The sequence below is a fragment of the Myotis daubentonii genome, chromosome 13 (genome assembly GCF_963259705.1).
Source record: "Myotis daubentonii chromosome 13, mMyoDau2.1, whole genome shotgun sequence".
In the NCBI taxonomy this organism is placed as follows: domain Eukaryota; kingdom Metazoa; phylum Chordata; class Mammalia; order Chiroptera; family Vespertilionidae; genus Myotis; species Myotis daubentonii.
The window spans coordinates 45,410,653-45,435,340 of NC_081852.1; the positions used below are offsets into that span (position 1 = coordinate 45,410,653).

The 24,688-nt window shown below is 47.5% G+C and overlaps 2 protein-coding genes across 2 annotated transcripts in view; both read left to right on the plus strand.

Annotated features, from left to right (window-relative positions):
* LOC132214241 (histone lysine acetyltransferase CREBBP-like) overlaps positions 1-24,688 on the plus strand; it is a 390,706-nt gene that overhangs the window by 289,772 nt on the left and 76,246 nt on the right. The gene's annotated exons all lie outside the window — the stretch shown is intronic.
* SCD (stearoyl-CoA desaturase) lies at positions 7,421-21,912 on the plus strand. Its single transcript, XM_059661075.1, has 6 exons — positions 7,421-7,854; positions 8,386-8,674; positions 12,556-12,686; positions 14,136-14,341; positions 15,821-16,053; positions 19,222-21,912. Exons 1-6 carry the CDS (start codon positions 7,828-7,830, stop codon positions 19,419-19,421), a joined length of 1,086 nt encoding a protein of 361 aa, XP_059517058.1. The 5' UTR covers positions 7,421-7,827; the 3' UTR covers positions 19,422-21,912.

The window sequence follows — 24,688 nt, forward strand, 5'->3', positions numbered from 1 at the left end:
TGCCAGCATTTCGAAAAACCCCAACTTAACTCTGGTGCCGTGTCACATATAGAAATTTTTTGATATTTGCAACCATAGTAAAACAAAGATGCATATTTTTGATATTTATTTTATATATTTAAATGCCATTTAACAAAGAAAAATCGACCCAAAAAATGAGTTCACGTGTCACCTCTGACACGCATGTCATAGGTTCACCATCACTGGTGTAAGTTATACCAAGCAGGTAGTGAGAATTAAAGCTGAAACAGGAGCACTTTGAATACTATAATAGCAACTTACTATGTGCCTAATAGTGTATTAAGCACCTTAATACATTATTTAATATTCAGAAAAATTTTTGGTTCTTTTTAGAGGTGATCTTTTTAAAAAAAATTTATTTTATTTACATTTGACATGTAATAATATATTAGTTTCAGGTACACAACATAATGATTAGATATTTCTGTAACTTACAAAGTGATCGCCCATTTGACACCATATTTAATTACAATATCATTGACTATATTCCCTAGGCTGTATTTTACATCCCCGTGGCTCTCACAACAGTTTTGCAAAATAAATAGTATTATTCTCCTCACGTTACGAAATGAGGAAATTGAAGCTCACAGGACAAAGTGAATTGACCAAGGTTAGCGAGTGTCTCAGTAAATTTTCAGGACCAGTATCTCAGCCTAATAATTCTTTATTTTCTCCCTTGTACAATGTTTGTTTACATCGTTGTGATCACATAAATATATGTTTTTGTCCTACCTTGTTCACATTATGGCATGAACATTTTCCCATGTCATTACAAATGTTTCTTACACAATGTTTTTATTGGTGTTGGCTGCATAAAACTGTATCATAGGCCCTGGCTGGTGTGGCTCAGTTGGTTGAGTGTCATCCCATGCACCAAAAGGTCACCAGTTCAATTCCCAGGTTTCAGGTTCAGTCCCCTGGTCGGGGCACATATGAGAGGCAACTGATCAATGTTTCTCTCTCCCTCTCCCTCCTTCTCTCTCTAAAATAAATAAAAATATATTTTTTAAAAAACTGCTAGATGTAATAAACAAATTTGGCAACGTAGCAGGATACAAAATTAACATGTGGACATCGACAGCATTTTTATACACCAATAATAAACTCTCAGAAAGAGAAACTAAAAAAAGCAATCCCATTTACCATTGCAAGAACCACAAAATAAGATACCTGGGAATAAACTTAACCAAGGAGATAAAAGACCTGTACTCAGAAAACTACAGGACATTGAAACAAAGAGATAAAGGAAGATATAATAAGTGGAAGAATATAGTGTTCATGGATTAGTAGAATGAACATCATCAAAATGTCCATACTACCGAAAGCAATCTACAGATTCAGTGCAATCTCTACTAAAACACCAATGGCGTATTTAACAGGTCTAGAACAAATATTCCGAAAATTTATATGGAACCCAAAAAGATCCTGAGGAGCCACAGCAATCTTGAGAAAGAAGAACAAAGTTGGAAGGATCACAATACCAGATATCAAACTATACTACAAAGCCAGTGTAATCAAAACAGCCTGGTACTGGCACAAGAACAGGCATATAGATCAATGGAATGGAACAGAGACCCCAGAAATCAACCCAAGCCATTACGCTCAATTAATATTTGACAAAGGAGGCAAGAGCATACAATGGTATGTTTACTCAATGGAGTAAAGACAGTCTCTTCAATAAATGGTGTTGGGGCCCTAGCTGGTCTGGCTCAGTGGATAGAGCATTGGCCTGTGGACTGAAGGGTCCTGGTTTGATTCCAGTCAAAGGCACATGCTTGGGTTGTGGGTTCAATCCCCAGTGAGGGGCATGCAGGAGGCAGCCAATCAATGATCCTCTCTCATCATTGATGTTTCTCTCTCCCTCTCTGAAATCAATAAAAATATATATTTTTTAAATGGTGTTGGGAAGACTGGACAGGTACATGAAAAAAATGGAACTAGACCACCAACTTACACCATACACAAGAATAAACTAAAAATGGATAAAAGACTTAAATGTAAGACGTGAAACCATAAAAATCCTAGAAGAAACCATAGGCATCTCTTGTAGCAAAAGGTTTACGGATACATCTCCGAGGGCAAAGGAAACTAAGGGGAAAATAAATAAATGGGGCTACACCAAAATAAAAAGCTTCTGCACAGCAAAAGGAACCATCAACACAATGAAAAGGGAGCCCACTGTATAGGCCAGCCGTGGGCAAACTACGGCCCGCGGGCCGGATCCGGCCCGTTTGAAATGAGTAAAACTAAAAAAAAAAAAAAAAAAAAAGACCAGTACCCTTTTATGTAATGATGTTTACTTTGAATTTATATAAGTTCACACAAACACTCCATCCATGCTTTTGTTCCGGCCCTCTGGTCCAGTTTAAGAACCCATTGTGGCCCTCGAGTCAAAAAGTTTGCCCACCCCTGGTATAGGAGAACATATTTGCCAATAATACATCTGATAAGGGGTTAATTTTCAAAATACACAAAGAATTCATACAATTCAACACCAGGAAGACAAACACTCCAATTAATAAATGGGCAAAAGACCAGAATAGGCACTTCTCCAAAAAGGACATACAGATAGCCAATAGACATATGCAAAAAAGTTCCATGTCACTAATCATTCAAGAGATGCAAATTAAAACTAGAATGAGGTATCACCTCATACCTGCTAGAATGGTTGCCATCAATAAATCAACAAACTACAAGTGCTGGTGAGGATGTGGAGAAAAAGAAACCCTAGTACATTGCTGGTGGGAATGCAGACTGGTGCAGCCACTGTGGAAAAAGTGTGGAGTTTCCTCAAAAAATTAAAAATGGAACTTCCATTTGACCCAGTAATCCCACTTCTAGGAATATATCCCAAGAAATCAGAAACACCGATCAGAAAGGATATATGCACCTCTATGTTCATAGCACAATTTACAATAGCTAAGATCTGGAAACAGCCCAAGTGCCCATCAGTAGATGAGTGGATAAAAAAGCTGTGGTACATCTACACAATGGAATATTATGGGGCTGTAAAAAAGGAGCTCTTATTCTTTGAGACAGCCTGGATGGACCTAGAGACTATTATGCGAAGCGAAATAAGCCAGTTAGAGAAAGACAAATGTTATATGATCTCACTTTTATGTGGAATCTAAGGAACAAAATAAACTGATGAGCAAAATAGATCCAGAGATATGGCTGCATAGAACAAAATAACAGATCTCAGTGAGGGTGTGGGGTGGGAAGGGATAGAAAGAGATTAACCAAAGAACATATATGCATATGAGCAAACCCATGGACGCAGACAATAGTATGGGAAAGGCTGGGTTGGGGCAGGGTTTGGGTGGAGGGGGACAAAAAGGGAGAAAATGGGAAACATCTATAATACTACCAATAATAAAAACAAACAAACAAACAAACAAACAAACAAACAAACAGCCCTAGCTTAGTGGATAGAACGTCAGCCTGCAGACTTAAGCATCCCGGGTTCAATTCCAGTCAAGGGCACATGCCTGGGTTGTGGGCTCGATCCCCGGGGCAGGAGGCAGCCAATTAATGATTCTCTCTCATCATTGAAGTGTCTCTCTCTCTCTGTCCTTCTCTCTTCTCTCTGAAATCAATAAAAATATATTTAAGACAAGCACAAACCTGTATCATAGTTTATGGGTTTTATTTTATTATTTTAATATTGTAAATTATTTTTTAAAAAATTGTAATTATTTTAATATTGTAAATAATGTTGTGGTGAATATGTTTGTGAATCAACTTACCCTCCTACCAAAGATGAGTTACATATCATTGTTATTTTGTACTGAATAATTAGTAAAGTTTAAGTGTTTGTTTGCCATCTATCTTTCTTCTCTTATGAAGTGCCCTTTCAGTCCCTGTGCCCCCTTATCATTCTGGGTTTCAGCTAAGTTTATCAGTCTGCATGAGCCTGTTACACATAATGGCTGTTTGTTGTGATAACTGTTGGGACAATTTGTTTCATTTTCTTCCCTTTGACCAAGAAACAAACGTAGAATACAAGTTAGTGTGTTGGTTTGACCATTGTCACTTGAGAGCCATGGTATGACCAGGGCCTCAGGAGTGGAGGTGATCTCTGCTCCACGGAGAAACGACTTCCCAGGTCAGGAAACAGTGAAAATATTCTCATATGATTAATGTGAGGTAGCTTTCCCCCTCAGCATAAGCACTTCTAATTTTTTTTATACTCATAAAGAAAAAGGGAGTGATAGCTGAAACAAATGCAAACGCTGTATCGTTCCACTCTAAATTATGTTTTCATCAGGTTCGTGTTAAGAAGTAGTGACAATTTCCCAAGGCTATGGCTTACGGCTGAGAAACCATTATCATTCTGGCAAACTGATGCAGTGAAATGCCAGCTGGGTCCATTACGTTACCTGGCTATGCTGGATAGGAGGGCCTCGGCATTTTCAGGCTCAAAGCACCAGGAGACCCAGAGAAACGGGGTGAACCAGAGAACTTTCCCAAGCACTGATTTGCATTTCCGGCCCTGTCCTGAGGGTGAGCCATCCCTTGCCTATAGTAGCCAAGGCCAGAAACACTTGAGACAGGCTGAATGAACAGGGAAATGGCTTTCTGTGACTTCTTGCTGTTGGCACCTTATTCACGTAAGATGGCTAAAGGGGCTCTGTTTCTTCACGCTCTTTTGAGTTCAAGAATCAAAATGAAGTTTAAAAATTGCCATGGTGCCTCGTACCTCTTTTCATAGAGGAAGGTTTATCATTCCAATCTCCATCTCCCAAGCATAGTTGTACTTATATATTAAAATGTCTATCCTCTTATATGGAAACTCTATGGCATCCAAATATCGATCACACACTTATTTACAACTTCCACTTTGCCATTGGCCTAATACTTCTTTTTTATATATTTTCACTTTTTTAAAACATATATTTTTATTGATTTCAGAGAGGAAGGGGGAGCGAGAGAGAGATAGAAAGAAACATCAATGATGAGAGAGAATCATTGATCGGCTGCCCCCTGCATGCCCCACACTGGGCATATGCCTCAACCAGGAATCAAACCCTGACCTCCTGGTTCATATGTCGATGCTCAACCACTGAGCCACGCTGGCTGGACTATATATACATTTTTATTGATTTCAGTCCGCAGGCCGACGCTTTATCCACTGAGCCAAACTAGCTAGGGCAGGCCTAATACTTCTTGATATCAAGGCTCATGCTTCCCCACATTACTTGTACCAGGCAGCGTCTTCCGTGGGCAACAGCAAGTTACTGAGAGTTTGAGAGTAATGGGTGGCACATTCGTAGCCATGTGACATGCCCCGGGTGAACTTTGGGGAGGAACGCACGCTAGGACACCGGTGACCTCCTTTCTGTCATAGTTATCAACAGTGAGATGGCTCTGACCATTTCCCCCTGAAACTCTCTTCCCAAGGCGGACCTTCTCTAGACTCCCAAAGTTTGTCCCCCAGGGTAGCCTCGTATCTTTAGAGAGGAATAAAATACTCCACTTCAGCATTTTTGTCTTGGCAGGCCTCCCCTTTCTCTGGCAGAAACTGGATTATTACCAGCTCCTGGCTTAAGTACTAACAGCAGCACTAAGCAATACCAGCCATAGTATCTGTCAGAGTTTAAGGGCGAGGAGAGCAGTTTCCAGGAAACCTTGAGGTTTTCAGATTGTTCCCTGATGAAGTTCAGGGTCTGGAGGAAGCAAGGTCAAATATACTTAGGCAGTTAAAGAGAAAGAAAGCTCGTCTCTATGGCAAAGCCACCTTCAGCCACAGTTAAAAGCACACCCCAAAAGAAACAGTGAATCTTCTCCCTAGAAGAGTAACCCTGTCGTTGGTAGAGGAAATTAGGCAAAATCAAACATGCCGAGAGAGTCTGAAGAGCAGTAGATTTCTCTTCCACATGCCAAGCATTTCTGAGCCATGAGAAGACAAGCTGTCCATATCTATCCCATTCAACACTCCTGCACTGGCCCTGGCCGGGTAGCTGAGTTGGTTAGAGGATTGTCCTGATATGCCAAGGTTTGGGGTTCGATCCCTGGTCAGGGCATGTACAAGAATCAACCAATGATGCATAAATAAGGGGACAACAACCCTGAGACCAGTGGCCAACAAGAAGCTTCTCAGTTCTCCTCCCAGGCAATCCCAGGTGCCCATCTTCCTGAGAAGCCATTGTTGGCACACAAGTCCTTACTTTTCCCTTCTTCCCAGGACGATCCTGGGCTAGTGTTTGGGGAGGCACAGCCCTGGAAGGAGGCTGGGAGAACGCCCAGCTTTCTCTTGAGGCTCCCACCAGCCTAGGAAAGACATGAGGGACATGTGCCCTCAGTGAGGTCGGAGCAGCTCAAGAACCCAGGCTTCCGTACAGGGAAACAGAGTTCGCCCTCCATCATCACGCTTCTGGGCTCAGCTCCTAACTCATTTTAATCTCTCCGCCTCTCTTTTCTCACCTGCAAAAGGGAATATGGACTAGCCACCTCATAGGGTCACAGTGAGGATGAGAGAAAATGACTCTTGTGAACTGGCTTGCGGTAATGATCCCATACCTGTTAGCTATTCTGGCTGCACATAACCCTTCCTCCTGCTTTGGGGGCAAGCACACGTCTATGCTTCCTGCCTGTTTCCCAGTAAGGAAATTACACCCCGACTATCTGAAGAATCTCCAAAACATCCCCCACCCCCACCCCACCCCACCTGACCCGCTCGCGGTCCGTAGGCGTGGACTTAGGGGTGGGATGGCTCCCGGGTGCCTGGCGGTGACCCACCCTGCGGGGCGTGCCGACGGCGGAACCTCGTGCGCGCGTGCAGGTCCGCACATACGGGAATGGGCGAGCGTCTGCTCCACCGCCCGCCCCAGACTCGGCGAGTCCCGCGGCCCCGGGGTAGCCTCCCCGAGCCGGTGGGCGGGGCGGGGCCGCTGTTCCGTGGCGAACCCAGCCCCCCCCCCCCCGCGCTCGCTAGGGAGGGGCGGGCTGCACCGGCCTCCCTCCAGCGACCCCAACCCCAGGTCTAAGGCCACGTCTTCTCTCCCCGCGCGTCCCTGGGAAGGGGAGGGAGAGCAGAATGCAGTTGTGCGTAGTGATCACCCCCACGGCTTCTCTACTGATTCCTGTGAAACTTCCCCAGGGCCCCTCCATCCGCGAAGTGCTGGGGGGCCAGGCCTGGGCGGGTACCCGCCCCCCGCTCCCGGACCGGGTCCTTTCCAGAGAGAAAGCTCCCCAGCGCCTCCGAGGCCGCGGGGTGCCGGGCCGGGAGGCCGGGCGGCCGGAGGAAGAGAAGCGGAGAAGAAAGGGATGGGAGGGGGAGCGAGGAGCTCGCGGCAGAGGGAACAGCAGATTGCGCCGAGCCAATGGCAACGGCAGGACGAGGTGGCACCAAATTCCCTTTGGCCAATGGCGCTCCAGAGCCTACAGAAGCCCATTAGCATTTCCCCGGGGGCTGGCGCTGCGGCGGCCGAGCCGCGGTATGTCTGCAGCATCCAGTTTTTGCGGGTCCGGCCCCTAGCACGCCTCGCCTCTGTCTCCTCCCCTCCCCGCCCATGCGGGGGTCCCACCGCGAGCCAGCTCTGCGCACTTTGCCCCTGTTGGCAGCGAATAAAAGGCGTCTGAGGAAATACGGGACGCGCTCATCCCCTGCCAGCTCCAGCCTTTAAATCCGCAGCCGTGGGAGCTCCACGCACAGCGGGCGCACCGACACCGACCCAGCGCGCACGGCCACCATCCGAGCGCAAAGGCGGGTTCAGCCACCGAAATCTCTCCGCTGCCCCGGCTGCCCCGCACTCCACGCCGCAGCCTCAGCCCGGGGAGAGCGACCCCAGGCACCCGAGAGCCCAGATGCCGGCCCACTTGCTGCAGGAGGAGGTGAGTTGCCCGGCGTTGGCTCCTTGGCTCCCGGAGCGCGGGGTCGCCGGAGCTGGCCGGGCTCCTAGGTGACTCGCGTGGATGGAGTTGAGATCCCCGCGGGGACAGAGCCATGTTTTGCGAGTTGAACTGCCGTCATTTGTTGGGCATCTGCATTGTAATTTGGGGACTTGGTTTCTGAACTTTTGTTTCTTAAGCTGAAAAGAAAACCCGGGTCGTGCCGGCACCCTTCCGTCTGTCTGTGTGCCTGCGGGAGTTCCTTTGTGTGTCCGACTGGGTGAAAGGGTCTCTCTCCTTCCTCTAGCCCCTTCACCTGGAGGCTTCACCCCCTCCCCGGGCTATCTGCATCGTTCCGGGAACTTCCTTTTCTTCCATCTGGGGTGGACTCCGCCTTCCGCTACCCTGGGTGTTGGGGCAGGGTCCGTGCCGATCCTTCACTCTCCCTCCCGCTGGGTTGGAGAGTGACGTGGCCCCTGCTACCTCCACGTGCCGTCTCCGCTCTCCTGACCCTCCGCTGCCTCTCCCTTCCAGATGTCTAGCTCCTACACCACCACCACCACCACCACCATCACAGAGCCTCCCGCCAGGATCGTGCAGAATGGAGAAGGCAACTCGGAGAAGCATCTCCTGCACGCGGAGGAAGACATCCGCCCCGAAATGAAAGACGACATCTACGACCCAAGTTACAAGGATAAGGAGGGCCCGAGGCCCAAACTGGAGTATGTGTGGCGGAACATCATCCTTATGTCTCTGCTACACTTGGGCGCCCTGTATGGGATCGTACTCATCCCCACCTGCAAGGTCTACACCTGGCTCTGGGGTAAGAGTGTTTCTTGACCTCCTGACCCGGGGACGCCAGGTTCTCTCCTCCCTTTAATAAGATGGGAGCTTACCTGGATCGGAAGGACCGGCCCCTACCGTTTCCCAGAGGCTGAGTGGACTGGGAGCAGAAGCTAGGGGGACTGGGCAGCCGGAGTGGCCAGGCTGGGGGGGTCTTTTCACGTGGGTGCTGGGGAGGGAGCCCTGAGACCACGTGCTGCAGGCTTTGAAGTGGATACACCTGTGCCAGAGAGGCAGCTTCCCCTGAAAGAGCTTTTCTGTTTCAAGCCATTCGCTGGGCTGCTTGTCCCAGCCCCGCCATCCACCAAAGAATCAAGGCCCCTCGCTGGGACCATGGGGTGAGACCAGTGGTTTCAGGGGTATATGCTGAGCACAGTCGTGGGACAGCGAGAGAAACTGCTCAGGAAGGGAGTGGGAGAGGGAGGAACTGAGAGGTGGTTACCCGCAAAAGTGTTTGCCCTGCCCCTTGGCCCACCAGCCTCTTTTGTTAGAGAGAAAGGTGAAGCTCCTGTAGGAACCAAGTTAAACAGGTGTGGTGCTCTGCGACTCCCCACAGGTCTCCCGGGCACTGTATGCACCCCTGGGAGGGGGGGGAAGTCCTTTGATGGAAATAAGGTGGGAGCAACGTTTCATGTCCCACTCCCCACCTAGCCTGCTCAGCTCCTGGCCCCTGATGCCAGGAGGTCGCCCCTTGCCTGGGCGGCCAGGCCAGAAAAGAGCCCCAAGCAGCCCCGGCCTTGAGGCTGCTGCAGTGAGGGAGGCAGGTCCCAAATCCGTCCCTGACCTGCCCTTAGCTCAGCTTTTTCAGGGACCCATGGGTATGAGCTGATAGCAGGGCCCTGCCCCCTGGCAACACACATGCGCTTTGCAGGCATTTTCACCTCTGCCTGAGTTAGGGGGGGAGACTAGGGAACTCTAAGGACGCAGGGGCCCCACACGGCCATCTCCCAGGGTGGTTAGGGTTTCCGGAGGAGTCTCGGCTGTGGGGGGCTTGCTGAGAGCTGCACTCTTGGCGGACAGTTATGTAGAAGGGCTAGTCGGCCAAGTGTTAGCTGATTCTCCTAGAACCTCCTACGTCTAAAGGTGGTGGGATCCCTACAGCTTGGTGTTGGGAAACCCTCTCAGTGCCTCAGACAGTGAAACGCACCTGGGTAGACAGACCCCTTCTCTCAGGCTCTCCATCCTTCCGGTACAAACTGGGACAACAGTACTTTTTTAGGGTCAGGAGGGTAGTGCTCCTTACGTTACCTACGGGTGTCTCATTGCTGAGGCTGCGCAGGCGCAGGATCAGTTCTGCAGACCAGAAGGCCCTTCTCTTTGTGGGGGAGGGGCACATCTGTTCTCTAGCCCCTCTGAGAGCCCAGCCACACTTCAGCTCTCTGCCCTCCTACCCAAAAGAGGAGTCCCTTCCAGCCTCAGCACCCCCTGTAGGCCTGGATAAGGCCAGAGTCTGGCCAGACTGCTTCTGCTTGTTCCCCACCCTTGGCTGCTGGAGCAGGGGGCAGAGTGCGATCCCCAATCCAAGGCTGTGCCCACTACCTTCCTGTGCCCTGCCCATGTGCCTTTGGGCAGAGAAATTGGCACACAGAGACTGGACGGTGACCTTTTGTACTCCTTTCCCTGGGCCTTGTGGCGGTTGGCCTAGCTGATTGATAACCATCCTGGTATGGGGGTAACAGAACTCCTCTGTTTTAAGAAACAAGAAAGAGAGAGGGACCATCAGGGGCCCCACTTTTAGAGTTTAGGAGCTCGGCCTCAGCCTTTTCTTTTATCCCCAAGGACAGTGTTAAAGTAGCAACTGGTTGTGATTACAGCATTTCTTGTGACTGAGCAATTTAGAGAGTCTCCCAAGAAGGGCCCTCAGGGGCAGCCTGAAGGCATATCTCTGGCAACACTGAGGGCCCCGGGGCAAAATTTCCCTTCTCTTAGGGCCAAAGCTACGAGATTTTGCTTAACCATCAATTTGGACACTAGTAGAGAATGAGCCTCCTTCTAGCTGACAGGCTGAGAGCTGCTGATAGGAAAGGCACTAGACTAGAGTGCTGGATTCTTTTCCCAATTCCCCTGTTAACGCTGGGATCTTAAGTGCTTTCTGAGTTAACTCACAGGGCCATCTGTGGCATGAAACAACCCTAGGAGCTTTCTTCATTCTGAGCCAAGTTCTTCTGTTTCCTTGCCCAAAGCCATTTCTCTTCCTTGTTGATTCGTGTGGTTGTGGCTCAACTGTCATTCTTCCAGCTGCCGATGCAGGTAGATTTTGCAACTGGGAGGATATAGTCACATGGCTTAAGGCCAGCAACTCATGTAGCAAAGGGATTAGAGACAGAACTTTCATTGGGATGGACTCTGGCTCCATGCTCTCCCATGGGATCCTGTAGGAGGAATAGGATAGGGTGGAGGAAGATAGGGGGGGTGGGGGGGTGGGGGGGGCTGTTTAGGAAACGGCTATGTGTGCCTGGAGAAGAACACAGGACAATTTGTTACAATGTGTGGTGTCTCCAACTGCAACTAAATTCTGTGGCCACTGAGGACCCATTGTTTTGAGCTGTATCCCTAGGAATAAAACATCGTCAACAGTCAACTGCTCTACCAAGGCCTCACTCAGCCCCTGCCTCCTAGAGCTACTGAACAGAGGAAGATGGGTATACCCAGCAACCCACTGCCCAGTTAGAGATTATAGCTGGCACCTCCTGAGCTGGCAGGCCTCCAGGAAGGTGAGGGAGGACAGCGTTGGGGTGTTCCACCAACAGCTCTGAGCATATCCCACCATCATCTAAAATTAGCCTTGCCTGAGAGAGTAGGAGCTGACAGAGGGGTGTGGCAAAGGAGAGGCGCAGGAACTATGTGCATATATCCTGGGGAGCTGGATGGTATAGCTGGAACATGAATGCTTGTTGACAGAACTTTTCGTTTCAAACTATGGCTCCATTGCTTACTGGCCTTGTGACCATAGTTAAACACAACCTGTCTGAGCGTCTTTTTCTTCAACTGCAAAGTGAGGCTATTAAAGGCCATTCAAAGGATCCAGAAAATCAGAGAATATAAAATTCTTAGCTAAGCTGTGCAGATGTGACTTATGTGTAGGGCAGATATGTCCCCTGATATGGTCACACTGCCTGCTAATGCTTTTGTACCAGTTGGTCCATGGCCATAGTTCTGAGCCCCTGAGTGCCCTCTAGAACCCAGAGCCCCTTGGATTGATGAGTGCCCAGACTGTACTGACTGTTAAACTGTTGAAGACCACCCTTGCTTATGGGTCCTAAGCTCTGTAGGAGTGGTCTGTGGTCCTTAAAAACTGGGGGAAGCTTAGCTGAAGTTCAGAGGAGATGGGACTTGAGAAAACAGTCCTCATGACTGAGAGTGACCAGTGGCTGGGTAGCAAGCTCTCTCTCCTCTGTCCTGCCTTCCTAAAGTTCCTGAAACAGCCCGGCCGGCGTGGCTCAGTGGTTGAGTGCCAATCTATGAACCAGGAGGTCACGGTTCGATTCCTGGATGGGGCACATGCCCGGGTTGTGGGCTTGATCCCCAGTGTGTGGCACACAGGAGGCAACCGATCAGTGATTCTCTCTCATCATAGATGTTTCTATCTCTCCCTCTCCGTTCCCCTCTGAAATCAATAAAGTTCCTGAAACTTCTTAGCTTATTCCAATGCCTAGGTGGAGAGGGTGAGGGGTGATGGTTTTTGTTTTTTTGTTTTTTTTCAAGTAATAAAATGGGAGAGACCTAAGAGGCCAAGGTGTGTCTGCACTTCAGGGAAAAGCAGATCCTCACCCAACGCCTCTGAAGACACAGCCAACATACAGAGATCCACGTGTGAATGTTTTTCCAGGTTATTGACCTCTCACTGTGTCCGCCTGGCAGGGTTCTTCTACTACATCATCAGCGCCCTGGGTATAACAGCGGGAGCCCACCGCCTGTGGAGTCACCGGAGCTACAAAGCCCGGCTGCCCCTGCGGGTCTTCTTGATCATCGCCAACACCATGGCGTTCCAGGTAGGAAGCCGGCTCTGCTCAGCCCTTGCCTCCACTCTGTCAGGGACCAGGGGCGGAGGGAGGAGATCAGCGCCTGCAGAGGAGCAACGCCTGGACAACCATCTCACTTTCCTCTCTCCGGTGGTCACCTCAGGTGCAGGCCCAGTCCGTAGGTCCATAAAGCCTGAGCACATTTCTGAGTCCAGAAAAGAGGAAGAGGAGATAACTAGGAAATACTTATTCCTGTCTATTCCTCAGGTTCCTCTGTTACCACACAGTCTGGCTGTTGGGGTCCTTCATCCTCAGGGTCTACAAGGCAGGAGCCTTAGTTTATGGGGCTGATGTCCTGGGCAGGCACTGGACAGTAGACTCACCATGTTAGGGGAATAGCTTCGGCTCCAGCTTGGGGGACTGAAGTGGGTGTTTCACAGGCTCAGGAATTCTGTTGTTTTCCGGCGATGACAGCAAATACTTACAGCGCTGAGTATGTGCCTGGTACTGTTCTGAGCCCTTGGCAGAGATTCCCTCATTAAATTCTCTTCGGAGGTGGGTACCAGTCTTATTCCCGTTTTCTAGATAAGAACATTATGTCACGGAGAGGTGAGGGAGACCAACCATGGGGCCCTGCCTTGGGCTGCCAGGCTGGCTAAGTCAAGCTGGAGGTTTGTTGAGGCAGAAAGTTTATAGCAGAGAGAGAATGAAGGAAACCGGGGAAAGGGAACGCACAGCTATTCAGTGGTGGCAATGGGCAACCGATCGGTTGTGATGTGGGGCTTAGCTTGGAGCAGAGGGGAAACAAGAAGCCACCGACCTTGTTCCCTTCTTCGTGGCAATATTCCAGGCAGTTACCGTGGTTACATGAGCATCTGTGCCATGTTCCTTTATACCTTGAGGGCTCCTGATATTGGGACAAAGGTAAGAAAGAGATATTGACACATTCCGTAAGGGGTGGAAAGCGTCCCAGAGGTCATTTGGGAATGTGGCCACGCTCGCGATTTATGTGCCTGGTGTTGCTGAGTTGTGCGCGGTCTCTTGCCAGGGCTTCAGAATGAAGCTCCCTGCAGCTTTATCCACTGACCAGGGCCCGAGGATGCGAGGCTGTCTGCCTTGTTCTCCCTGCCCAGGGGTTAGGCACCCCAGGAAAGCCTTTTCCGGCATTTCTTGCTGGAGGAATTGCGATGTTCTCTCCTGATGAGATTGTTGGATCTATCTCCATCCCGCCCACTGTAATCTTTATGAAGCAGCCAGCCCTCTTCCTGTGGTCCGGGGACTTTAAGTTGCTTTTCCAATTAAGCTTCGGTGGCGAGCTGGGGGGAAAGATGAGGCTACTCCGTGAGCCTCCTTTGGATCCCCGGCTCCTGGGTATGTTGTGAGGGTGGGCTGAGGGCTATGGGGTCGTGAAGAGGTCCATCCACTGGGATTCCCCCTAAGGGGTGTCTCTCAGGCCTACCGCCTTCTCTGTCCCTCCAGAATGATGCTTATGAATGGGCCCGAGATCACCGTGTTCACCACAAGTTTTCGGAGACGGATGCCGACCCCCACAATGCCCGGCGCGGCTTTTTCTTCTCCCACGTGGGTTGGCTGCTTGTGCGCAAACACCCGGCTGTCAAAGAGAAGGGCGGTTTGCTAGACCTGTCTGACCTAAAAGCAGAGAAGCTGCTGATGTTCCAGAGGAGGTGAGTGGAGTGAGGGTGGAGCTGGGCACTTGGTGTTTGGGGGGAATCCGCGCCCCCCCCCCCCCCCCCCCGCTTTTCTCCTAGGACTTACAAACATAAGCTGAGAAATTTACCGGGTTTGTATATTTTAAAATCATAATTTAAAACCCTAATTTTTAATAGTCCCCAAGTCTACAGCCATAGAATATTATTCTTTCTGAACTTCTTCATTAAACCAATAAAATTCAGCTAATGTTTACTGACCTAGGAAGTCATAGATACAAAGATGACTGTGTCATAGTCCTTACCTTCGAGGAGTTTGTAGCCTCCTGGCGACTGAAAGGATAAGCCAAGTGTTCGCTAAGTATGATACATGGCAAAATATTTTCTGTACCAGTAAGAGACACAAAGGAGAGGGAGACTGCATGGTGGGGAGCATCAGGGAACGGTTTGTGAAGAAAGTAGCTTTGGAATCCACTGATGGGTAGAGATTGTCACAGGTGCCAGGGGAGAGGGACAAACAGTACAAACAGAACAGAATGATCTAAACCTGAAGTATGTTCTAGCAACAGAGTCCTTTTGCTTGAAGTATAGGGTGTGGTAGGATTAAGACTAGAGAGGGAGACTCGTGCCATTACAAGCAGACTTTGGATTTAATTTGATAGGCAATGGGACACCATTACAAGTTTTTTGATTGGGAATCTGTGATGGTTGGAGGTGCGCTTCAGAAAGATCACTTTCATGACAGGTGAAGAAACCACTGAGCCAAAGAGGTGAGAAGCAGGGCCACAGGTTAGGAGGCAGTGAGGATCCTTGCTAGGGAAGCAGTGGCAAGAACGGAAAGGAGTTGGTGCAGGAATACCAATGATATCAGAGCATAAGGCTTGCTGCCGAAGAGACGCAGGAAATCAAGTCAATGGCCAGGTCTCCTTCCCTTCAAGGAGAGATTGAATAATGGGGCAGGACCTTCAGAGGACCGGAGACCTGGAGGCATCAAAGATCCTGTGGGAAAAGAAGAGGAATGGTTAGAGGATGGCTGGCAGGAAATGGAGGCAAGACACTACGCACGGACTCTGCAAAGAACATTGGCTGGAAAGGGAAAGGAGCCCAAAGACAATGGGAAAACAGCCTGGGCAGGAGAGCCCGGCGTATTCATTTGTAGTCTGGACCTTGCCTATTTTACCCACATGGAATTACGCTATAGTCAAAAAAAAAAAAAAGAGAGCAATGACTTCGAATCAGGAGATCAGCATTCCAATCCTTGCTCCACTGGTTCCTTGTGGTGCAATCCTAGAAAAGTCATTTAACCCCTCATTAACTCATCTGAAAAGTGAGATAATGACGCCGCCTTCTCACAGGATCTCCCACCCGTTCCTCTTGCTCTGTCCCCACCATGCTGTCCTCGCTATGTGGGAGGAAAGAGACAGCCCAGCCCAGCGACCACGGGCATCAGGTAGGTCTGAGTCCTCTGCTGACTCGGTGTCTGGTCTCGCAATGCAGGCATTACAAGCCCGCTGTCCTGCTGATGTGCTTCGTCCTGCCCACGCTTGTGCCCTGGTATTTCTGGGGTGAAACCTTCCAGCACAGCTTGTACGTTGCCACTTTCTTGCGGTACGCCATCGTGCTCAATGCCACCTGGCTGGTGAACAGCGCTGCCCACCTCTACGGGTATCGCCCCTACGACAAGAACATTAACCCGCGGGAGAACATCCTGGTTTCACTGGGAGCTGTGGGTAAGTCCGCGGTCCACGGCCAGACCACATCTAGGGGTCTGCTGTTCGGGTGTTAGGCTGGGAACCAGAAAAACCCGATTAACTTGTTTTATGACCACTTTCTATCCGTTTTTCCACCCTAGAATTAAGGGAAAATATATCAACAAACTCTTGAGAGCCAGGCAACAAGTCTTCTATAGAAAGGGGAGGTAAAATATAACAATGCCTTTGACTCCAGGTTCTTGAACAATTCCCAAATGTTATATATAATGAGCCTCTTTGGGTTTTCCTTTTTCCAGGGCTGGACTGGAGGGAATGTATAAATCGATATAAATAGGATAGGGCCCTCAGGGTGGCCAATAGGCCTAGAGTGGTCTATATGTCATATCCAGTGTAGAATTAATACTTGTAATTTCATTCAGTAAGCTTCTCTTTTATATATCGTTTTGCTATATTTAGATAGGCCGTGCGTTAAATGTATGCCATGCCTGATTGCCTGGTGATGCCAATCGGAAGGGCATCAAGGCAGCTGTTGGTGGCCCTTCCCCACCACCCACCATTCTCGTCTCCTGTCCTTGATTTTTCTCTCTTCTGCTTTATTCTGTGCTAAGAACGGCCTAGGGAACCCCTGATAAAGCAGTTAGTTTAATCACAGGTGCCTGCTGGCTGATCTAATGCTTGCTATTCATGGAGTTAGTTCTCTATCATTTGAGTTCTCATAGCCAGAGTTCTACTATCTGTCTCCAGTTGTTTCTGTCACTGTTTTCAGCTAAATAGAGACCATCACTAAGGCCTGGAATTAGCCTTCCTTAAGGAAACCCAGTGGCCTCTTGTTCCTCACCGTTGATCAGTACTATTGGTTACACAATATAACTAGGCAACCTCACTGTTCCACATGTTTATGCATATCCTGGCCTAAATTCACCCTTTTCTCTTTATAGTCTCAACCCTGACCATCTTCATAGGTACTGTCTGTACTCAAACAGTATTTTTTCCCCTCAGTCTTTTTAACTTCCAGGCACCATCTACCATTGTGCATGTTTTTACTCTGAACCACGTTTGAAATAATTCACCTAGGCCCTATAAGTCTGAGATTTTCATAGAAATGGAAGTCTCTGGAATAAGATTTATCCTGTACTGCAGATGGGTCTAGAACAGGGGTGGGCAAACTTTTTGACTCGAGGGCCACAATGGGTTCTTAAACTGGACCGGAGGGCCGGAACAAAAGCATGGATGGAGTGTTTGTGTGAACTAATATAAATTCAAAGTAAACATCATTACATAAAAGGGTACTGGTCTTTTTTTTTTTTTTTTAGTTTTATTCATTTCAAACCGGGCCGTAGTTTGCCCACGGCTGGTCTAGATCTAGAGTGAGCTTCCCTAACTGCAGCCTCTTTCTGACCATTAGTTCCAAGTGGCTCCTTTGTGCAAAAAAACAACCAAACAAACAACCCCCACAAAAAAACAAAGTGGCTCCCAATATCTTATTTTGTCTCAGTTATTTATTTCTCCGTACCTGCTGCTCTCCTCCCTTATCATCTCCCCTTTTGTTCTCTAGCTCGCTTCCTGCCTTTCTAATCTTTTCTTCTTGAATTACCTCCCCCACAGTCACATGCTCATCTTCTCTCTGCCAAAGCTGACCTCCCTTGAGCCTTTCTTGGGCTGTATCTTGCTGCCCCAGTTGCAAAGTCTTGTCCTTCTTCTCCCTATTGACTCTGCTTCTTCCCCCGCCCCCACCCCCCACTTGGCTATGTGTGTGTCTGATTCAGTTTTCAATCTGATAAGTATAGGCCTGGTTAGTGCTTTATATAGAGCCTGGTGCAAAGCCATTTATGGAAATGAGAAATCCTCTCATTCCATCCTCCTACTCAGAGAGTCCATGTCACAGAGGACACACCTGGAGATGCCTTGGATGGTGTCATTTACTTTGCAGGACGTCCTCTACTTGCTCGTTATTAATATCATTATGGCTCTACTGAGGTTCTTTTATCTTCAAAGGACTCGATATGCTCTTTTACTAGCTATTATTTACCCGGCTTTACCCCAGCCTCATAAGGGTCAGTATTGTTATTGTTGAATGTGGCTCAGAAGAAAGAGTTCTGCCAATGGTTGGAGAACTCTCTGTGGAGTTTCCAAAGTTTTATCCATTACAGAAATTACCCCGAATCCAGAATTTTGTTTTTCCTCCATCTCCTCTCAGAAGTTCAAGGGAGCTTCTAAGCATTTTGCCTCTGACTCCCTCAGAGAGCTTCTGTTTTCTCTGCATCACCACCACACCAGGGTCAAAGCTCAAAGAATTCCAAGTCAGCGTCTCCTGAGCTAGGAGTGGCCGAGGACACTCGAGCCCCTGGGCCGGGCCTCCTTTCTTCTGACTTTCGGCTGTTGCTGCCCAGTTCTGTTGTTCTCTCACACGCGTGTAGGCAGTTCCAGTGCCGGTGGACTCCCTTGCTCACCTTCGTAAGAAACACAGCAAAAGTTCTTCATTCTAGACTCTCTCCTCTTCCCACCCTAACACACACACACACACACACACACACACACACACACACACACACAGCCTTGAAGATCTCAGACCAGTATTTAGTGAAGCTCTGGTATTTTTCGTTCTAAAATCCATTTCCAGTGATAGTCTCTTTTTAGTCATCTTATCTTCTGAGAGAAACTGCCAGTCCTCACACAATAGCTCCCAGAAAGCCATGGGTGACCAAGGTCTCCCTATTCGTTTCTTTCTTTCTTTTTTTTTTTTTTTTTAAATCCTCACCAAGGATATTTCCCCATTGATTTTAGAGAGAGTGGAAGGGAGGGGAGGAGGAAGAGAGGTAGAGACAGAAAGAAACATCGATGTGAGAGAGACACATTGATTGGTTGCCTCCCGCTGCAGCAGGGAGATCGAACCTGCAATCCAGGTACATGCCCTTGACTGGGAATGGAACCTGAGACCCTTTGATGCGAGGATGGATGCTCTAACCACTGAGAAACACTGGCCAGGGCTCCCCATGTGTTTCTTAAGAAGCCTCTGAGTGGATCTATTTGGTTCAGAGTAGAAGAGACTAGTTTCATTCATTCATTCAACAACAGCCAGTATCTGCTAGGTTTCAGGCACTCTGCTAGGTAACTGATGTTCCGAGACCAGGAAGACAGCAATTCACCGTAGAGCGCCATAACTTTTTTCTTTGTTTTTTGTTTCAGGTGAGGGCTTCCACAACTACCATCACTCCTTTCCCTATGACTACTCCACCAGTGAGTACCGCTGGCACATCAACCTGACCACATTCTTCATCGATTGCATGGCTGCCCTCGGTCTGGCTTACGACCGGAAGAAAGTATCCAAGGCGGCCGTCTTGGCCAAGATTAAAAGAACTGGAGATGGAAGTTACAAGAGTGGCTGAGTTTTGGGTCCTCCGTTCTCCTTTCCAAAAGCCAGCCAGGCAGAGTTTTAATGTTCTTTTTATTAACTACTGAATATGCTACCAGAATGCTAAAGATGAGGTTAACCCATTCCAGTATTCTTTTAAAATTCAAAAGTATTGAAAGCCAACAACTCTGCCTTCATGATGCTAAGCTGATATTCTTCTTTCTTCTCTTTTCTTCCCTGTCTTCTAGACCCATTGTCCTTTTCTTGGCTTTTTTCCTGTCACCTTCCTTCCTCTTCTCCCTCATTGCCTCCCAGACAAGCAGCTGGTGAGGCATTCATTGGTGGGTGTCTAGCTTCTGAAGTCTAGACAACCTTTCTATCATCCAAAACTAGTGGTTTTGCCCCAGATAACTCTTTCCTTGAGATGTTCAGAGCTTCAAGGTAGGTGGCTCAGGCTAGAGATTTGACAACATCTTCTGGGAAGACCCTATTAGCTATTTTCATTTCAGACTTTTGCTAGATGGAATGGAAAAACAACTTTATTTAGCACAAAGCTTCTAAAGCAGGTAAATTGTCAGGGGAGAGAGTTAGCATGCATGGTACGTAAGGTGGGAAACAAAGCAAGAAGCTCCTCATGTGACCAAACATACAGCTGCCTGCCTCCTGCGGACACTGAGCCCCACCACCCAGCATGCTTCCTTTCTCTCCTGACTGTGAGTAGGGAATGGCCATGGAGCTTGGCAATGCGAGACCACAGAAGCAAATCCTAGGTCCCAGTAGACTCTAGGCTAGAGATAAAGAAGAAGCATTTAGTTTGTAACACAAATGATCTTCAATGGAGTTCTTTTTCCTTTAATAGCAGGAAAATCTCTTATTTCATATATCAGAAAGTCTTGAGGTTGGTTGTTTCCAGAATTGATGAATCCAGCAATTCATGGAATTATCAAAATTCTTTCATCTTTCTGCTTTGCCATCTGACCCTTGGGATGTTGGTCAGCTCTACTCAGTAACGAGGTAGCGGCAGCATTTCCAGACATCCAAAAAAGGAATGTATTGGTGGTATAATGGTGAGCATTCCAAAAAAGGAAGGATTTTAGGAGGTAGGTCAAACAGATACATATATATATACAGATATACTTTGCTTAGAATATTAAATAATTCACTCAGAGTATTTCCCTCTGAAAGGGATGCTTGAAGAAGAGGACAGAGGTTGGAGAGGTTGGAGAACAGGGCCTGTGGCAGCTCCTGAGAGATTATTTACAGAAGAAGGACTTTGAGAATGCATTGTCTGGGGATTTGGATTCAGAAGCTTACTAAGTAAATTCCTGGGTGTCATAATAGGAAAGCTGGTTATCCAAATACGTTAGTTGTTAGGTTCATTCATTGACTCCCATTTCTCCTTGGAATAAATAAAAACTAGAAGGCTTTTCGCCATAGTGTCAGACTATTTCACTCATTTCTTCTGTTAACAGGTAGCCCAGTGATTTTCAATCTTTTTTTATCTCATGGCACACATAAACTAATGACTAAAATTCTGCAGCACACCAAAAAATATTTTTTGCCAATCTAACAACAAAAAAAAGGTATACTTTTGAGTGATTCACACCAGACGGCTACTGTTGTGTTGGCTGTTGTCATTTTTTTATTTGACAATCTAAGGAAAAAGAGGTCAGTGCTCCTGACTACATAGGCAGGTGTTGCATGTTTTAAAAACGCCTGTGGCACGACGGTTGAAAATCGCTGATCTAGCCCAAAGTATAGATAGGACTGCCTGGGGGCAAGTAGAAGTCTTCACCCTGATTATCGGTTCCTGGCTCGACCCAATCTGTCCATTTCTCCTACCGGTTCTGTCTCTCCCCTGATGTTTTCTTTTTTCTCTGGACAGGCAGCTGCCTTTGTGTCCTCAGAGGCAGTGATGGCTATTGCTGTCCAGGCAGACAGGATGCTCAGGGCCACTGAACCACTGTTTCTCTTCATAAGGTTGCCCTCGTTGCCACTTCCACCTGCCTCCAGAGTCTCTCCACCCACACTGATGACTCAAGACCAGGCTGGCAAACCCTCCCAGAAACATCCCTGGCACAGGCGCGCTCTCTCATGAGGCGCAGCCAAGGCGAATGCTTGCATCATGCCAGGGAGCCAGCCCTGGAGCAAAAGAGAGTTTGTTTTCAGTCTCCTCTGTCTGGGTCAGAACCAGAGAACATACTGGACGCCCCCTGCTTGCTTATTTACCCTGCCCAGCTTTAGTCCGTGCTCCCAGCTGACTGCAGCGCTGGTAGAAGTAGGAGGGAGCCTAGCCTTCACTGGGAAGCACAAGAAACAAAGGCAAGTTCCAAAGTGCCTCACTTGAAAGAAGGCCCTGTTCATTCCCGGAGCCAGGGTACATTGCAGAGCTTTGGCTGGGACGCGGGATCTGAGATGCCATGAACTTTGCCGAACAGCGTCTCTGTTCAGCAAACTAGCCAGCCTTCCCCACAACACAGCCTAGGGGAGACAATAGTGTAGAAGAGGTCTGGAAAAAGTAAAAATTTCAGTGTTTTGAGCACCTTGGACCACTCCTGTCCCTGTACCTCCGTTTGTCAACGCAGAAGCCTGGCTTTTCTCTGTCAGGATTGGAAATGTATGATACCAAATGCTCAGTGCACTGCTGAAACCGAATGGTGGAAGGGAGGAGGGCCTTTCCTTTTGTATTTACTGAGTAGAGAGAGGCTACAGGGGTAAGCCTGGTCTAAAGGCATCTTTGTCTTTTGAGCTGTTCCTCTCAATAGAAAAGAATCTCGTGGAAGATCACTGTAGTTTCCATCTGCTGACCTGTGCACCTACCCCTGGGAAATGTCTATTGGATAGTTGTAACTCCACAGGTCACCAGATGCCTGCTTTATAATTTATGGTCAAAAACAACTTTATCTTTCTATTCTAATCACGTTCCATGGATCTGATCCCACACCATGACCCTACCTGCGCAAGGCTGATCGGGGTCCTCAGGCTGAGGGCCCCAGTGTATGTGTGGGTGTGTGGGTGGGGTCCGGGGCGTCTCTGCTGAATAAGGAACACTTCTCAAGACTCTAAAGCTGAATTCAAATAATGCATTAATGATCCAGAAACCCGGATCTGATCAAGTGTGAATTTCTAACAGTCCTTGCTTCGTGGGTGTGCTGACAACTTATTTGGGTGCCTTACATGTTTTCTAATCAGTGTTGCCTATGAGCCTGCTCTCCCGCCCTCCGTGCTCCTCCGTGGAGCTCCTCTGCACCTGAGAGCCTGCAGGAGTGGCTGGTGGAAGGGGGCCTGGCTGGAGGGTTAGCTGTGTGCAGGATTCCCCCCTGGGCTTGGTTTTGGAAACTGTTCTTAGGTCTGTGTTTCTTAAGTGCCCACATTTGATGGAGGGTGGAAGTAATTTGAATGTATTTGATTTTTTTAAATTTTTTTTTTTTTTAGATTAAAAGATGCTTGTAGCATTTAAAATGGAAACTTTTTCTCCTTGGTTTTCTAGTATCCTGAGTGTATTCTCTGTAAGTCTAGCTCAAATGGGTCAGCATGAAAGGTTAAAGAAAGCAAGATGTCAACGTTACCCAGGTGGTTAAGGCCGAGGCCTCTCCTACCACTGTGCCACTGACTTGCTATGTGACCCTGGGCAAGTCACTTAATAATAATGTGCCTCAGTTTTCCTTCTGTTAAAATGGGGGTAATAATACTGACCTACCTCAAAGGGCAGTTTTGAGGTGTGACTAATGCTTTGTATAAAGCATTTTGGGACCCTTCAGCAGAGAAATTCTCTTAAGTCCTGAGTATTTTTATAGTAGCAGTATCCACCATGAACTTGTGTCCACCATGAACCATGTGTCCCAGATGCTATCATTAATCTATATGGTTTTCTCTGAGAAATTGAATAAATCCATTGGATAAGTGGTAGATAACTAGCCAGACAAAATTTGAGAATGCATAAACTCATTGTCATGGAAACAGACACGGGATACCTGTTCCTTGATTGGGTGGGATTTTTCCTTTTTTTTTTTTTTTAAATGTGGGATAGTAGTTATTTGTGACCTAAGAATAATTTTGGAATAATTTCTATTAATAACTCTGAAGTTAGTTGTATTATCTAACATTGTGTTTGTTCATAATAAAAATTTCGCGAATCTGATTGTACTGTGTCTGGGAGTTTTTTTGGGTGTGATTCAAAGTCTCCTGGGACTTATCTCTGTGGTCCACCATCCTGTTCCTGTACCTTTAAGAGTAATACAGAAGGAAAAGCTACAATGACTGACTCATACCCCAGTAACCCGCCCTGTCTTTCCTAAGGGTAACTTTAGGTTAAATTCAGGCTTGGCAGCAGGAAACCAGGAGTCTGCTGCCATGAAACCAACCACATTAATACCAGCTGACACTTTAGCCCCGGCGTTTGGCCCTAGCCAGGTCTCTTGTGTGTCACATGGTCACATGGGCCCAAGAGGAAGTTAGCTGCAGGGAAAACACTCTGGAAAAGCAGGTTTTTATCAGGCAGCCTAGGTGTCCAGGTCATTCCTCCAAAATGTGGTCAACGCTGGAGTAAAGTGGCTTCCTGGAAGTGCTGATTAACAACAGCAGGAAGAAAGGACAAACACACGGTGGAAAAGGCTTTAACTTTTACTACTTTATCTGAGAATCCTCAGGCTGAAAAGAGAAGGCTGACTTTTTACAATTGGAAGAAGCCCTATCCTCCAACAGGAGCCAATACTTAGGCTTCTAAGAGTTTCCTAGAGCCAACTCCTCCTCCTTTCTAATGTAAGGTTGTAAGATTCTCTCAGGTTAATTCAACGCATCCAAAATCAAATCTGTATTCATTGAGGTCTTGCCAGGCCTTACGTTGATGGTGGCATTTTCTTCATCAATATCTGGCTTTCCACCCCTTTCCCTGTTTTGCTTAAAATGTTCAGGCTGGACTTTTTTTTTTTTCCCCAGTTTTATAATTGCGCTGTTCCAAGTGTTTTTATTTCCCACTAACCTGCATCCAAATTAAAATAATTTATCCTCACGAAGCTCTGCTACTTTTCATTTCCTCCTGTTTTATACCTGGCTGTCCTCCCTCTGGTTAAGCAGACTGCTATGCTTTCTTCAGACATCCTGTATCTCATGTTTGTTATTTCACCCTGGAGCTGTCTTTTTATCCCTATATGCAAAAGTTCCAAGAAAGAAGAAAAGGGAAGAATTCTTAAAACTTGATTAATATGTTCAGTTAAGTTCAAGATTAAGAGGGAAAGAGAAATGAGTATGAGTTTACCTTTAAGGGCGAATTGTAAAATAGCACGTGGGAGCGAAGCAGTG